The 16239-nt window shown below is 39.1% G+C and overlaps 1 protein-coding gene across 4 annotated transcripts in view; it reads left to right on the top strand.

Moving 5' to 3' along the window:
* Positions 1-16239, top strand: part of PLCB4 (phospholipase C beta 4) — a 188789-nt gene that overhangs the window by 91645 nt on the left and 80905 nt on the right. For 3 of the 4 annotated variants that reach the window (XM_065630533.1, XM_065630531.1, XM_065630532.1), the window contains one exon: positions 13829-13929. The exons of the other annotated variant lie outside the window; for it this stretch is intronic. In XM_065630533.1, coding sequence (XP_065486605.1) covers positions 13846-13929 — 84 coding nt within the window. In that variant the 5' untranslated portion in view covers positions 13829-13845. The remainder of the gene's footprint in view (positions 1-13828; positions 13930-16239) is intronic. 4 annotated transcript variants of the gene reach the window in all.

Here is a 16239-nt window from a genome sequence, read left to right as displayed (position 1 = left end):
TCTCAGCCGTGTGCTGCCAGTCTTTCCTTTATGCTGGTTCTGGTCATGACTTGACTCCTGTGTAACCGGGATACAGTGCACGGAGCGTGCAGAAAATAACAAATGAATAGCTTTTCACCACCCTACAGAGGTGAATGTGCTAAGCTGGGATCGCTTGCACTAGCAGGAATGTGATCATGCAAAAGGAAGCAGAAGCGAGGGGTAGGACGCTCTTTTCAGTGGGAGTTGGATTGTCTGCTTTTATCATCCCTGATCACTCCAAAAGGGCTCTTGTTTTGCTGACGCTCTGAACAAGCAGCTGTGTGTTGTGTTTTCCTGGTTTCTCTGCAGTTAGGTTACTCTGGTTACCTCTGATAAGTGGTTGTCTCCAGCACACACTGGTAGCACTTCACTTGGGGACAGTGGTGTCCACTGTGCTGACTGTTTGTAAAGCTAATAGCTATTATATCTGTGCCCTTAGTGTGTGGTCAATCAAGGATACTCTGAGATGGACACAGTTCATACTGTCTTAAACACAAATCTTTATGCACATTAGTTTGCATACTGCAGTGAACAATATTATTGGTTAACCCTTAACTAGCCCATGCTATCGATATCTTGGAGAAAACAGTAGAAACGCAACTTTGGAAGGGAAAGCTGTAACTGCAAAATCTGTTCTTTCTGCTTCTCTGCCAGCCACTTCTGTTTCAGGAGAAGCAGTAGCCTCTCTATTCCCCATGCCGCTTTTGTCTCCTATCCAAAAAAACCTTGCCAGCAACCTGGTATCTCAGTAAGCACAGCCTGGGTACCTGCCTTCAGGAGGCTTCTGCCAGCTGCTCAGCATAAAAACCTTGCAGACCACTCTTGATGTTACTTGGGGTGGCATTGGGCTTTCCAGAGAAGTACCAGCTGGACATATGCCCTTTTTCCTACGTGTGCTGTTTCACTCAGATACCCAAAGGAACTGTGCATATATGGAGCAAAGAAGGGATTTAATTCAGCAGTGTCATCATTATGCAAAGCACCCTCTGACATGGGCGGGAATTGTACAGAAACAAAGATTGCAGGAGAGGGTGCTGACGAAAGATTTATTGTTCTAAAACCTATATTAATATTAAGAAAAAAGGCAAACAAAAACCCCTCAATGTGCAGCCTTCCTGATCCAGGCTTTCAGCTTGTGTGCATTGTTATTTCACAAGAAGACTCCTTTTAAACATTGGCACCTTGCTCGGTCTGTTCTCTGTTGTGTGGTATCCAAGTGCCTCAGAAACAATAAAATCACCTTCCCTGGTGATGCTGAAAAACCCCATTCTTGCTTTTCACAGCAGGGAACGTTATGACTTGTTCAGGAAAAATAGTATCTTAAGGAGAATGGAAACCAGAAGTGCTCAGTGGTGGGCCAGTAACTTTACAGTACAGATCTTTCTGCCCACAGTTTTTTAATATGGAAAAGATGCCAGTTTCTTCCCTTGGAACAACCTTCCCCTAGATATTCCCAAGCCCTTAGTTGCTTTCCTGTGTAGTGGTCAGTTGTTTCTTCAGCTCCTCTGACTGGCAGTACACCTTATGGTCCAGTCACAGAGAACAAGAGTTACTTAGGGTCTTGGATGAGGCTGAGGAGCATTTTAAACAAAAAATTATCCTCAGGATGTTAAGACTTCTCTGGGAACAAACGGGGTACAGGAAGATGGAAAGTGGGACTTAGATACATGATTTGACAGTCCAGTTGTGACTGTGCCAAAGTGAGTTTCTGTCACTTCACATTGTCCATTAATTCTTTTGGCAAGTTGTATTTCCTACGGGAGTCAGCTACAATGAGTGCTGTCCAGAGACAGTGTTTCTTCTCAAGCTTTTTCCATGGTATGCAGCTTAGTTTCCAACACAAGTTGCACATGCTGACAAGAATCAGATGCACCTGTTCCTTGACCAGGACCCGCTCCACAGATGCAGATTTATAGAGCCTAAAAAGAAAGGGCTGAAGGGTGTGTACCAGTTGAGCTGGGTAATCTCACTGCCAGAGATACTTTTAGTATAAATTGTGTACTTGCATCTAAGTTTAGAGTGATTGTAATTATGTCAGATGTTTTGTTATACAAAAATAAGCAGCTGCTGAAGACTGAGGGCAACTAGGGACCACAAAGCATTGAATGCACTGATTCACATCTGTTAACACTTTTTCTAATGTGCCCATTGGGATTTCTCACCTTTATTGTCTGCTTCAGCAAAGGATCTTGGTCTTTATCAATCTTAACAGAGCTTCTTCAGTTATTTTTCTGTTTGTTCACTGGACTGTGAGAGGTGCTCTTTATTCTTTTCCTCAAGAACATTTACACTTTCATAGTAAGCTCCAGATTTTTCCTTGCAAAGCAACACTATGTAGTATTGTATGTATATAGTGTGTGCATATTCTCCACATTTCCCTGGGCTCATTTCTAAAATGTCAGATTTATGAAATGCCAGAAATGCATGTATTGTATGTCTGCAGAAGTACAGCATGCACATTATTGTGCTTACCAAGAAGAGAGCAAAGCGGTTTGCTAGCCAAGGGCAGAGAACTCTATTTAAGCTTTCAGTCAAAAAACCAGTCTAGACATTTTTATCACATTAAACAGTCTGGAGCATTTAATAGGTATGTGACAAGAAGAAAAACAGTCTGAACTAGCTGACCAGTTTTCTTATGGGAAAGGGCCCAAATTTTCATTCTTTGCAATGGTAATTATTATGCTGGAGATGCTTAATGGTGGTATGTGAAGCAAAGCTGGGTTTAGACATGTAAAAATGTTACCCTCACTTTCTACGAGGTCTGCTGTGCTTTGCATGTAACACTGCTCTTGATTTTGATGGACACTATACTCAGTGAGTGCGTGTGCCGCTTGTTACTACGTTGTAGGGGGCCAGAGTGTATAGTGTCAGCATTAGTTCAGTGCCACGGAGCACTTGGGCATCTGCAGCCAGTACAAATGGCAAGACGTTTTCTCTATGTCTCTGCTAGGGTCCCTTTATCGATGTTTTAGGATGTAACAAGTTGCATCTGTTGACTTCTCTTGCATCTGATATCTTCCAAGCAGATGACTCTACCTTTGACCTCCACCGTCTCATCGCGAATCAGTTCTTTCACCTTCCCAGGCATTTCCTCCTCGGTTTGTCTGCAGCATGAGGAAATGCTGAACTCCTTGTCTCTGGGAGCCCTGCCATCCCCACTCCTGAGCTGTCACAATAAATCACCCCACTCTGCTATTACCTGGAATGTTGACACTGTTCTTGCCACTTCTTTCTTCTTTACCGCATACACATAGACACCAGCATTTTCTTTTGTTGGTCTTCCTTAGTGTATTCCACCCTGTTCTTTCCTTTCTAGCCTTACTGCAGAAACCTAGTTTCATACTTGGAATAATCTCTAAAAATAGCCTTGCTTGTGCTATCCCAAACGGTTTCCATTTCTGTTATTCCAAATTATCCACTGTTCTTTTCCAGCGCTGTGAAAAAGCTGCCACCTTCCCTTTTCATCTCGGTTGTATTGGCCTACTTGGAGAGTTTATCATTCTGCCAAGGCCCCCATCAGTGTCAGACATCCCATCCTTGCTTTCTGCATTTTTTCTGTTGTTAATTCCCCCCTCGTCTTTCTAATTCTTGTGCTCTTCCCCACACATCTGCTTTGTTTCTTTTTCCCCTAATAGTTGTCCAGAATCAAGAATGTCTTCATATTCCAGCATGATGTGCATACTCTCACCTTTCCATGGAGAGAAGGGAAAACACTGCTTTTCTTGTTGCCCACCTGAGCATGTTGTGTAGTATACCTGTCTTGCCATGAGGGCAAAGGTATCCTTATACTACATGTGTCCCTTTCCACCTCAGTACAAGTGGAGGTCCCAGCTGTAGGTGACAATAAAGAACAGTGATGAGGAGGCTTGAAGAAGTAACAGCTTCCTCCTTTTGTTTCCTCCTATTCAACACCGAATTGCATCTTAATGTTAGGAATTTATAGAAAGGAAGTCCCCGACTCTGTCTTCAGTTGGGCCAGAAAAATCGGAATAAATTGAACGTCTCAGCATGCCGTAAAGCCTGCTGTTCATTATGAGATGTCAAATAAGTGTTCAAAATGGGCTGTGCATGCCAGCATGCCATTCCAGCATTCTTGACTGGCAAACTGTCTCTCTTTTTAGTCTCCATACTGGAAAAATAGGTTACATACCAACACTTTCATTTTAATCTGTTTTGGAGTACTGTGTTGAATCATCGATTTGGAGCAATACAAAAATTGAAGTTCCTTTTGTCCAGCAAATTTCATATAGGTTATGAATAGTCGAACAAGCGAAAATGTATCCAGCAGGAAGATTTGGAGAGGCTGCTGGCTTGGAACACTCTCCCATCCCTCTCTTTAATAGTTGACATGCCTGGTTTTGGTCCATTTTTTTAAACAAGCAATGTATTAATATTCAGAAAGACATTTTAGGGACATTATTCTCAAGCAGTGTAAACAACTGAATACCTCAGTAATGAGTGTATTAGCACTGTGAACTGTTTTATCAGATAAACTGACCTCTCAGATGTCTCACACAGTCTCATTTTACCCTGAAAAGACAACTGTCAGTTCGATAATGACTGATGTGACACGAAACAGCACAATGTCAAGAGAGTGGTTTCAATATTTAATTAGTAGAAACATATATGCAGATTGCCCTTTTACTGCAAGTCAAGGATTAGCGAAAGAGACCGATGCCATGTTTTGTGCATCCCTTTCTTCCATTTATAGTTAACTATGAACTTATCAGCTAAAGGAAGAATGACATTTATTTTTTATCCTTGGTCCCATTATCTGCACAATCTTTGTTATTCTGTCTCCATTACCTTTAGAGCTTCTGGGCAGTGTCACAACAGCCATTTAAAAAGAAATCTGGCTGAAACAAATTTACAAAAAATGCTTACTCTGCTACCTGCCTACAATAATGAAGTAACAGTAATAATTTAAAGTTCAGAACCAGTTGCTTTTCCTCTTGAGTCTCTAGGAAGTCAAAGCTATAAATAGTTGATAACCCGCTATATCTCAGACATGGTTGTCCATATTTGGACAGCTGTGCTGCTGGAAAGAGGGCTTTTGGATTTCCAAATTACAGGTAGCATTTTATTTTTAGCCCTGCCTAGTTGTGATACATTGTATTTAGAACTGTGGCAATCTCATCTTCAGAAAAATGACCAGGTGTTTATTAATGAGTTAATACTGGATGTTATTGGTGATTAAAGGTGTATAATATTTATAACTTTTAGCTCTGGGACACCTTTTTGTCAGTGCTTCCAAACTCTCTCTATAGATAAATAGTAGCATCATGAAGTGATGAATCTGAAGTCTTGCTCGCCTAATTTTTTAGAGGGGGGGAAAGGAAAATGGGAAATGGCCCGATGGCCTTCCAGGGCTGCAGAGCAGTCTGGCCAAACATCGACTGTAATCCGCATCCCTTGACTCCCAGCTGGCCCCAAGGGCTGTGTGGTAATGAACATTGTTTCTGCATACAACAGGTAAAGTGTTTAGGAGTGAGGAGAATAGATAAGCTGAGCTTATAAAATGGTGTTTAGGCCAGGCAGTTCATGATTGTTTTTTTCTTCATCTGTTAAATGTCATTCCAATTCATAGATCTGCTTTTTGCACAGTAATGTTGAAGTGCACACCATGAGCACCACATGTGTTTCTTCTCCTGATGCTGACTGGCATTAAAGGCAGTATGTTCTGTTTCTTTCTGGTTTGGTGCTGGTGGGGTTGTGGTGGTGGTGGTTTGAGGTTGTTGGTGGGTTATTTTTTGTTTGTTTTTTGGCACAAAATAAAATGAAACCAACCAACCATTAACACTAAAGCTCTGAGTGAGATGCAGTCTGCTCCAGCCAGGCATTAGCTAGGGCAGCATAATGGGAAGGAAAGGGTGAGGAAAATAAGAAAAAGGGGTATCAGGCAGAAGGAAGGAAGGAGCATGCTGATGAAATGCAGATGCCAGGTCTACGTTTCTGGCTTTTCATTCCATTTTATCTTCTTTTGTTGAAAGAAGGTGATGCAAAACCTGCTATCTCTAGGGTTCAAGGTGGGTGCTTACATGAAATCTGAGCTGCATTAATGGTTCCTGAGATAGATACAAAAATTTTCTGACCAGTTGCATGGGTTAAGTTGCACAATGACAATCACACCTAAAAAGTATAAAAACCCCTTTATCTTCATGGTAACTGTAGTTTTTAGGCTTTATCCAGGCTACCAAGAAATTTGTAGATAATTTAAACTTTCAACAAATATCTACTTTTAACACACTGCCAACTGTCAAATAATAAATGCACTTTTTTGATATTAATGCATTTTAGACCACTGGAATGATTGCCAAAGATCATGACCCTTGCTTTGTCAGAAGTTTTAAGCCAGCAATGTGACTCACTCCTGTTTTCTCAGAAATCACCTGGAAAACTGGTCAGAATTGAACCCTGCAAATCAAGTCACTTGCTTTATTTTAGGTTTTTAAAGTAACATCTATGTTCCTCACAGTGTATTATTTTTAAAAATATCTGTATATTTTGAGCAAATTCATATTAAGGCATGTAAAAACTTTAATAAAGTTTGATTTGAACTAAAGTACCAGACCATAGAAGGGATTATTTTAAACACAGAGAGATTTAGAAGTTATTACAAAAATGTGATCTTGACCTTTCATTACATTTTATTAACACAAGGTCTGAGTCAGTGTCATTGTTTGGAAAAAGACAACTGTGTCCTCAGGACGTGGTCATGGAGCAGCTGATATTTGTAGCTTGTTCTGTTTTTCTTTGAGGTACTAGCTTATGTTATTTCCTAAACTTTTCCTTGCACTTAAAAATGAAAGACTGTTGATACTAATCTGATTTAGAAGTTTGTGTTGCCTTTTCTATTTGTAGTTAATAATTTGGTCTTGGAGTTTTGCAGGGGTTTTATGTCCTGGGATCCCCAAACTCTTGCATTCATAACAGGAATGATGCTCACTTGAGGTTATTTGGGTGTTTATCTATACTCCTACCTGAATTCTTCTTAGGATTTTGATTTCAAACATTTATTTACGTCTTCCTATCACTTTCAAGTACAGGAATCACTTCAGCTTAAGATCTTTTAGAGCAGTAAGCTGCAAAATGAGGCTAAAAGAAGAAACTGAAGTTCTAAATGTCAAAATCACTCATAATTTTGGTTAAAATAATTGACACAAATACTTCATACAGGTGTACCTAAAAGGGAGAAACACTACTCTCTGACTTAAAAGATTTGTTATCTCTCAGCTACAGATTAAGCAACAACAGTAGAAATCAAGTATGATATTAATTGCCTGAAGAGCATATTGGCAACTCTGTTTTCTTAATAAATCTGAGAAGTCGCTTTCCTTTAGGGCTCATTACTGTAATTAATACAAGGTATCAGATTTTACAAGACTGAAGAGAGAATTTGGGCTTAAGCAGTCATTTGCAAGCGCTACATATTTGTGGTATTTTAATTATTCTGTGAAGCAGCCTTTAACACTCTCTTCAATTGAAAGCCACAGAGTGAAGTAGTTAAACTTAGTAAAAGTCACTGCTGGTTAAATCAAGATACGTTGTATACGTACGTCACATGTTGTAACCATTCAGAAAGATCTCGACAACTATTACATAAACCATTGCTTTCATTGAAGTCTGATGCATTCTCTCTTACTATGTGGGGAGGAGATGGCTTCCAGGAAATGGGATGCTTGACGTTATACTAAAAATAAACCCTGAACACCTCTAATACTTCTACATGACTGAAGATAAAACTGTAGCATCTTCCACATTCTTAGACAACTTATTTACGGTTAGTGTTTGTGATTGGAATGCCACAAAACAGGGTGAGTTCTAGGGAGCTCATGCTATGGAATGAAGATCACTCAGGTGATCACACTTTAGCAGGTGGGTTGGACTAGATGATCTCCAGAGGTCCCTCCAACCCCAACCATTCTGTGATTCTATGATCACTCTTTTCTTAGCCTGAAGCAGAGCAGAGCTCTGCTCACTGAACTTGTGTGAAATGCTAAAGAAGAGCTTAGTTAAGAAGGAGCCACTTGTAGTTTTGGGCTGACCTCTTAGCTGTCCTTGCGTGCCAATACATTCCAGCAATTAAAAAGAAATGGAAAATGAGACAAAATGGAAAATGAGACCATTACTGGACAAGACATGTTCAAGTGCTTGAGCTCTGTTATATGTCTTTTTTTGCTTCTGGGCCTTGTTTTTGGGAGAACGGTTTGAAGTTTCTTGTATTAGTGTGGGAATAATGTGTTTAAAAAAATAACCTGCTGAAAAAGCACTCTTAAAAAAAAATAACAACAAAAAAGTTTGACTGTAGAAGAGCTTGGAGAGCTGTGAAATCTTGGAATTGCTTTACAGTTTAGTGTGGGCAGTGCAGAAATTAAGAAGTGTGGCTTTCACCATTACTTTTTACATCGGACTCACACTGTAGTGGTTTTTATTTTCTAAATTTTCTTAAAACTTAGCTTTTAAATTCTAGTGTAGAAACTAAATTTTTGTGTTTTGCATATGGTGATGCTCGCACATTTAGGGCCAAAGAAATTTTCTGAGGACTAAATGCATGAATATCTGAGTTCTCTTCCTGTAAATCTCTATACCTGTTGTTGTATTTGCATATGGAAGTACTTCAGAGGCTCGTCAAAAAGTGAAGGAGGCATTTTTATAAGAATGTCAGTGTTGTAGTGCCTGTTTAGCCTTGGACAGCTAGTTTCTCACGTCCACAACACTGCAGGTAGACTTTCTGGACTAGGCTGAATTCCATAATAAAACCTAAAAGTTATAGACATCTACTGATATAGATCTGGTTGTCTTTGTTATGAAGAATCTCGTTTACCAAAGGGGAGTAGTGGTGAAGGACATATGTACTTGAAGGGCGGAAAGTGGGAAATATATTAGTTTTATTATTTTAAAAGTGGCTTCCTTGCACCTATAAGAAAAACACATATGCCTGGGCAAGATTGCTAAGCTCAGCATAGTGTTCTGTGGGTGCTTGTACTTTGCCCTTGAACACACGCAGACAGTAACTGGTGCAGGTTTAGGTGGTGTGATTTGAAGACATAAGTGGCGAAATGTCAAACACAGTGTGTGGAGCCTCCTCACTTTTCACTGAGCAAATAGTGATTCATTCCAGAAGCAAAAATAATAATTACGAAACAAAAAAATTCACGAGTATTGTTTTAATATTTGGGGCTAAGCAAACTGCGGAAATTGTGAGTGACTGTGTTTTAGACTGGGGGGGGCTCAGCTCTGAGGAATGCTGCTGTCCTTTCCAACAGTGTCTCAACATTGACAGGATGTTTATGGGATCCAGGGAGTATCCTATCCATCACGCTAGCCAGCCCTCTGGGTTAGTTTAGAATATCACCTCTTTCCCCAAACATTTGTCTGCTTTGTATTAACAGAATCCTTTCCTCCTCCTGTTCAGCCACACCTTGTCCTTCGTTCGGTCAAAGAATGAAAAAACCCATGATGTATAGTCCCCCCACCTCCCATGCCCCAGGTTTAGCTTAGTACAGCCAAGCTTACAAAAGAGGAAGACTTCTGTGTTAAATAATACTATTCTGGATATGGTTAATTTTGTGTTCTCACTCTTTGGGTACTCCAGGTGAATCAAAAGATGCTTTTTATTTCATGTGATCTAGATCATGTCTTATAACGCAGTGTTGAAAGAAAGGGAGATGGTTCAAGAGGCATTTAACTCCTGCACTAGACTTCACCTACTTCTCCCTTGTGGTCATTGATTTAAGTCCTGAGGTGTATTTGTGAGAGTTCTTTCTGCTTTTGTGAATGGTATGTATTCAGAGGCATTTTTATACTTTAAGAACCATACATCAGTGAGAACATTTTTATTTTAATTTTTAAAGGCTGCTTAAAAGTTTTAAAATTAAAATTTTACTGTCTTTAAATTTAGTTTCTAGATCTTCTCTCTCCCAGCTGAATCTACACACATTTCATTGTTAAATTTCTTTAAAGCAAGTAATTCTTGATTCTCATCATCACGAGGGTATATGCATGCGTACATTTGCAACCATATGAATGTTGGAATGTCATGTTTGTTTGGGTTTGGTGGGTGGGGTTGGTTTTGGTTTTCACTTTCTTTGAACTGCTTAAACATTTCTGAAGACTAACAGAGCTCCAAAGAGTGACAGGGGAATATTTTATATTTTATTTTGGTGATCTTAAAAGCTAACGGGGTTACGGAAGAATGGATTTTTGAGAGGAGTGTAAGGGATATGAGAGGCCGAAAAGAGCTTTTCTAAAGGCAGGGAGAATTTTCTTCACCTTCTGCACAGCTGCCAAAGCATATGGCTTAAAAATCTTGTTTGTTACGATTCGTCTGACTCCTTGCTACGTGTACTCAAGCCATCTTTCCCTCACACTTCATCTGTCTCCGTTCATCTGTAAACTGTATTGACCTGTGAGAGCAGAGCTAGAGAAGAGATTGGTAAGATGGTAAATAGCAATGAGCTGGAGTCCCTGAGACAGAACTTGATTGCCTGATAAACTATGAGCAATCAAGTGTGTTTTCTTGCAGTTAAATGCAAGGTTATGCAAATGAGGAGGAAGACTGTAATTCTGGTTTGTGTGGCAGAGCTCTGTGCTGGGCTACTGTGTCCCGGCCCAGACCCCTGACTTCAGAAAGGCAGCTGGAAAAGTGGGGAGGGCTCAGACTGACTCCAAGATTTTGAAAAATGTGCATTGGACCAGAAACTGAAGATCTCAATCTCTTTAATTTATCAGCGATGAAGTAATGAGACAACTTCACTGTACAGTGTGAGTACCCAGACAAGGAGAAGATCTGTAAAGGAGGGTTTTTTACAGAGCTATCTTGCTGTGACTGGATGATGAAGTCAGCAAAGGTCAAATTGGTAATAAAGTGCATGCTTGTAGTGCTAAGGTAATTAGTCGTTCTGAAAGATAAGTGTCTGTTCAAGCACTCTTTATATCCAGGATTTGGAATGTCAGATGCTGGATGGAATGTTGTGACGTGTCTTATACAGTAGCTCAGAGCAGCTGCAGAGTATCTAGGTTTTAAAATCTGTATCTGTGTGGGGTTCAATGTCAGTAAAAAAGGGTAAAGGCCATGTGTATAGGCTAGGGACCGTGGAAGAGTACTCTTCACAGTCTTAAAAGTGTCATCACATTTATTATGATTTAGCACAGAATGCATCTGCTTTTCCCAGAAGGACTTGACATGCTGGCAGCATATATTGCTGCAAGAACTACCTGTCGTATTTGGAGTAACTTTTCTTCTTGGGAACATTCTGATAGTAAAAGTCATTTAAGCAGATAAGGGAATGATCAGTATGCCATAAAAATGGAGCTTTTATCACTTCAGCTGTGTAGGTTTAAAGTGTCCTGTAAATCTAAGGGGTATTTTTCCAAGACCTTTTAGGATTTGTTGTGTAGTATGTGGTGGTGTTGGTTCTGGTTTCACCTCTGCGGTTAGCTAAGCCTGTGAAGTCAAAAACCAGCTTTCTGAAACTGCGTTTCTCTAAATGTAGCTTTGCTATAAGAACAAGCACTAAGTTTTCAAGGTGGTGTGATTATACTGAGCTACTGTGTGAAGTCCATGAGCTGTACAGAGCAAGGTACCATCATGCTATTGCAATGCGCTGGCTGTCGTATTTTGCAGCATCCTCCATGGAATGAGCAAAAAGCAGCTCTATGGTAATCAAAACTGGAAGAGACCCTAAAATTTTAAAAATAATAAAAATTTAATAATTTAGCAAGTTCTCTGGAAGGATCTCAAAACGTCTCATGGTCGTCATGAGGAAGATATTATTACTCTTTTACAGAGTGGTAAGAGCCAAATTCACAGGGCTGGCAAAAGGAAAAGGGAGCTTTTAATAAGATACTAAATGTCATTGGTCCCTTCTTGGCCCTAGTTTCTTGTCCTCTACTTTCTTCAAAACATCTCGTCATCGGGGAAAAAAAAAGTACAGGTGAGTAGTCTTAATTTTTTTTAGCCTCTCTTTTAATTGGAGAGTACAGATACGTTATTTTGAGTTTTCATCCTGTTTGCAACAAAAGTGAACAATTAATGGTGATATATATAACTGTCAAATTGTATTTTTTGATAGTTATGGAGAATGAATTCATTTATCTTATTCCTAAGGCTTTGGAAATGTGATCTGTATTTTTGATATTCCTGTATCAAAGACCAAAAAAGGGCAGGAGATAAAGAGATAGAGGCAGTGTTGAAATGTATTTTTCTTCTTTTTTTTTTTTTTTTCCTTTTCTTTTCTTTTTTTTTTTAATTTTTTTTTTTCTTTTTTAATATATATATAGTAGTAAGGATTTTTTTTTTTTTGGTAGAAAATTGTCAAAAGTAACTGTTCTTAAAGCCAGTATTGAACAGTCTTTTAACTGTTCCTGTTCTTTTCCTTGTTAGAACATTTTTGATACTAATGAAAACAAGACAGAGAAGGAGGATATTACAATTTTTTTCTAAAATTGTTTTTTTAAACACTTGGATCTATTCTGGGTGTAAAGTTCAATCAAAGTAGACATTCGTGTCTAAGCACATTGTGGAAGCATTGTTATTTAATTCGTCATATTTTAGTCTGCTATTCAGAGTTTTGGCATACACAAACACTACCAAGATGGTTTGCATAGCATAGATTACACAGACTGTCATGCTCTCTCCCTTGACTTTTATATATGCCTTTTATTTTTCCTCACTTAGACAAGCTTTGCTTGAGCTGGGTGCCTGCCCTGTAACGGAGCAGGAGCTGTTGAGGTTACGTTTAGCCCTGTGTTGTGCTGCTAGGGATGGCCAATAGGAGCTGAAGGCTGGCAGTTGTCAGAGCGGGGCCCGGACACGCGACGAGAGCAGGGTCAGGCCGTGTTTGCCTGGGAGACAGGCGATAGCGTCTGGGGTCACTTAATTGTGACCATGTGCTGTGTTCATCCCCAATATACTGTTTCACAGGATGATTTGCTGACATCTGTGAGTCAGTCTTGTCTCGCTGCTGCCAAGTGTATTCCCTCTCATGCAAGACTTTCCGCTCCAGTGTCTGAAGGAATAACCAAGATACTGCGTGTCCTAGATGGCATTAGTAAGTAGGAACAATGCAGATGCACTTTACTTCAGATTAAATGAACTTCAGTATTTCAGAGTACATAGCTGGGACCTTTTCTGGTGTAAAGCAGCATAACCAGGAAGGCACCAAGGTGTTGGAAAGGATACTGAGTAATTTGTTAGTCTTTATTCTAATATCCGTATGTTACGACTTTTGTATTATACTCTCAGCAGTTTTGTTCACATCCCTAAACTTGCAGAGATGCACAATACTACTAGGTAGTTTTATTTAACGTCTTGTATCCCTAAACAGGTTTTTACCTTACGAATTTTGACCTAGATATTATCTATAATTTGAGTTATGTATAAGATACCACTGAAGATGCCAAGGACTTTATAAATATAAATGGATTTTACAATATAAAACACAGAGGAAAAATGTGGTTTAGAGTGTTAAAAAATAATAAAAAAAATCTGTCTGTGGTGGATCTGATGTTTTCCTGTGTTACTCCCAGCCTCATTTTACTCTAGAAGTGATGTAGCAGATATTGAAGCTAAAGCAATGTTATAGTGCAAGTGTTTTTTCAAATCATTAAGTTCAGACACGTATTTTAAAGTTATGAAACAAAAATACTCGTACGAGGAAAATTCTCAGTTTAGAAATGCACTATGACTTTTTAATAGTTCTGTGTGAAAGAAAAAGCTGAAAGTCACTTTTTTTCCCCTGCTTAGGCTTTGAAATACTCCTTTTAAAAGACAGTAATTGAACTCTGGTTTTTCATTCCATTTCAGATTTTTCTTCTATAATCATGGCAAAACCTTATGAATTTAACTGGCAGAAGCCAGTTCCCTCTTTTATGCAAGATGGAGCTGTGTTTGATAGATATGAAGAGGTAAGAGGCCAGTTGCATTTCATTTGCTAATCTCTTTTAAATATGTAGGTGTTACAGAATGTTTAATGTTTTGTTTTAATTGTACACAAATAAGCTTTCAAATAACTCCAGAAATGTGTATGGGGAGGGAAGACCAACACACTTTATTGCTACACAGATTTTTGCTTTAAAAATAAATAACTTTAACATATATTTAATCCGTCTGATTTGAAATAAGCCTCGAGGAAGAGAAAGGGAGATTTGGATCAAAATATCTGTAACATGCATAAAGCTCTCATCTTTGCAGATTCGTAAAGCACATTACTGAACAGAGTGAATCCTTCAATTTTTTGTACATCTATCAAATTGAGGGCAGAGGGGAATATGTTTGGTTTTTTAATATGTAAACTGAGGACCTGCATCTCACAAGGGGAAGTAAGAGAACACAAAACATTTATATTCTGATTCAAATGCGTCATTTGAGATCTGGAGTGGTTTTATCTACTTTAGAAAATCAATCTGTACTCTATCTGAAATATGATTACTATGATCCTGCTTTCAGCTGTGCTTTAATCCAAATCTATTAAAGGAATGCAAACCCGGACATTTTATACAGACAGCTGAAATTAAGTGCTGAGACGTTTACCTTATATTCAGCATTGATATGCCTGTGAGAACAATTTTATCAGGGTCTATTATTAATCTTATTTGGACAGGAAATCTCTAAAAGTTTCAGGTATCTCAATAAATGCCTTCAGGGGTATTAGTATTTTCCTCATATCTTTTGAAATGTAAGTAAAAGGTATTTTTTATCATGAGGCCTGCCAAGATAGGGATAGTTGTTTGCCCCATATTCTCAGTTTTGGGGACAGATAAACTAAGATGATACTAGTGGACACTGAATTTCTTGTAAAGGAAGTTCATAAAGTTTTATTTTTCTTCAGGAAATATTGTTCCAGAAACTCAGCCTGTGAGGATCCCAGTGAGGGAGTATGGCCCATGGTTGTTCTCTTGCAGCTTAGATGAGAAGTGCTCAAATTTTGGTGTGAGATCAAGAATGCTCAGTGAGGCACCCAGGTCCTTGATGTAGTGATAGGGAGAACGAGACATCTCAGAAAATAACACTTTTGGCACGGTATATTCAGCAGACGCCCATGTAAGACTAGATAATGTTGGGCAGATGTTGGGTGAGATGTAGCACCAGAAGTGTCTCTCCTTGCAGCTGAATTTACTGCCTTCCAAATCCCTGTAGAGAGGGGGTCCTACTTGCCACCTGTGGAGCAAAATGTTGTTTGTTCATCCATGTGATATTCCTCAGCTGCACTGCTTGCTGCAATTTTCACTACAGTTTGCTCCAGGTCTCCTATGGTTCGGGTGGAAGCCTGGTTTGTTTTCTCAAAGGGGACTCTTCTGGAAACATTAAAAGGCTTTTACTTAAGTAACTAATTGTGTATTTTATCTGCAATTTTACAGGAATTATTGAGGGTTATAAAAAGAACAGTGACTCAGAAGTTAAGATCTGTAGCCTGTAAACAGTGAGCACTTGGTGGTGTGGCTGTTTGATATTATCAGATTTATGATATACGAAGACTGTTATTTAATTGTGTTGTAGTAGTAACTAGATAGCCTACCCAAGTGACAGACCATTGTTTCAGAAATGCTATGCAAACATAGCAAGGTCCAATCCCTATACTTGCAATTTTCAAGAAAGATGTTTCAGATCTAGGCTTCTGATTTTCACAGAAGTTTTGTGTTTAATTCCCCACCTTAACAAAATACTTATGTTGGGGAAGTATATGGAAATATACTTTGATCCAAGCTTTTTCATGTTTGCCAAAAGGTCTGAGTCTAGAACAGAGTTATCTCAGCAGAATATGGGAAATAAAAATCAGACATGATTAGGGGTCTTACTGGTTGTGTTGCATACACGGTCAGATGGCAGGTGCTCTTTTTTACCATACAAGAAGGCAGATTGCAGAAAAAGTGATTTGATTACTAGAGTCAAGGCTGGAGCGGAACATCAACATGAGTGCAGTTTACATAGACACCTTGGTGTAAACAACATTTTTGGTATATCCAAGGCTTTTTGATAGATGGGGACACAATAAATGACAAAAAATTGCCTGCCTTTTATTATGTGAGTAATCTTTCTGGAAATGTAGGACACACTCATTTGGATTGGTAGCTAGCTACATTTCTATTGACACAGGGCTCCAAGGGCTGTAAAACTAGTAAATCTGAGGTCTTGGGCAACAAGTAGGTTTCATGAGGGACTAGTGCTATGGTGAAGGCAGGAAAAGAAATGTTACGGTGAAGAACAATGGGCAGAGC

This window comes from Caloenas nicobarica, chromosome 3 (assembly GCF_036013445.1).
Source record: "Caloenas nicobarica isolate bCalNic1 chromosome 3, bCalNic1.hap1, whole genome shotgun sequence".
In the NCBI taxonomy this organism is placed as follows: Eukaryota; Metazoa; Chordata; class Aves; order Columbiformes; family Columbidae; genus Caloenas; species Caloenas nicobarica.
This window is presented reverse-complemented; position numbering and strand designations above follow the sequence as displayed.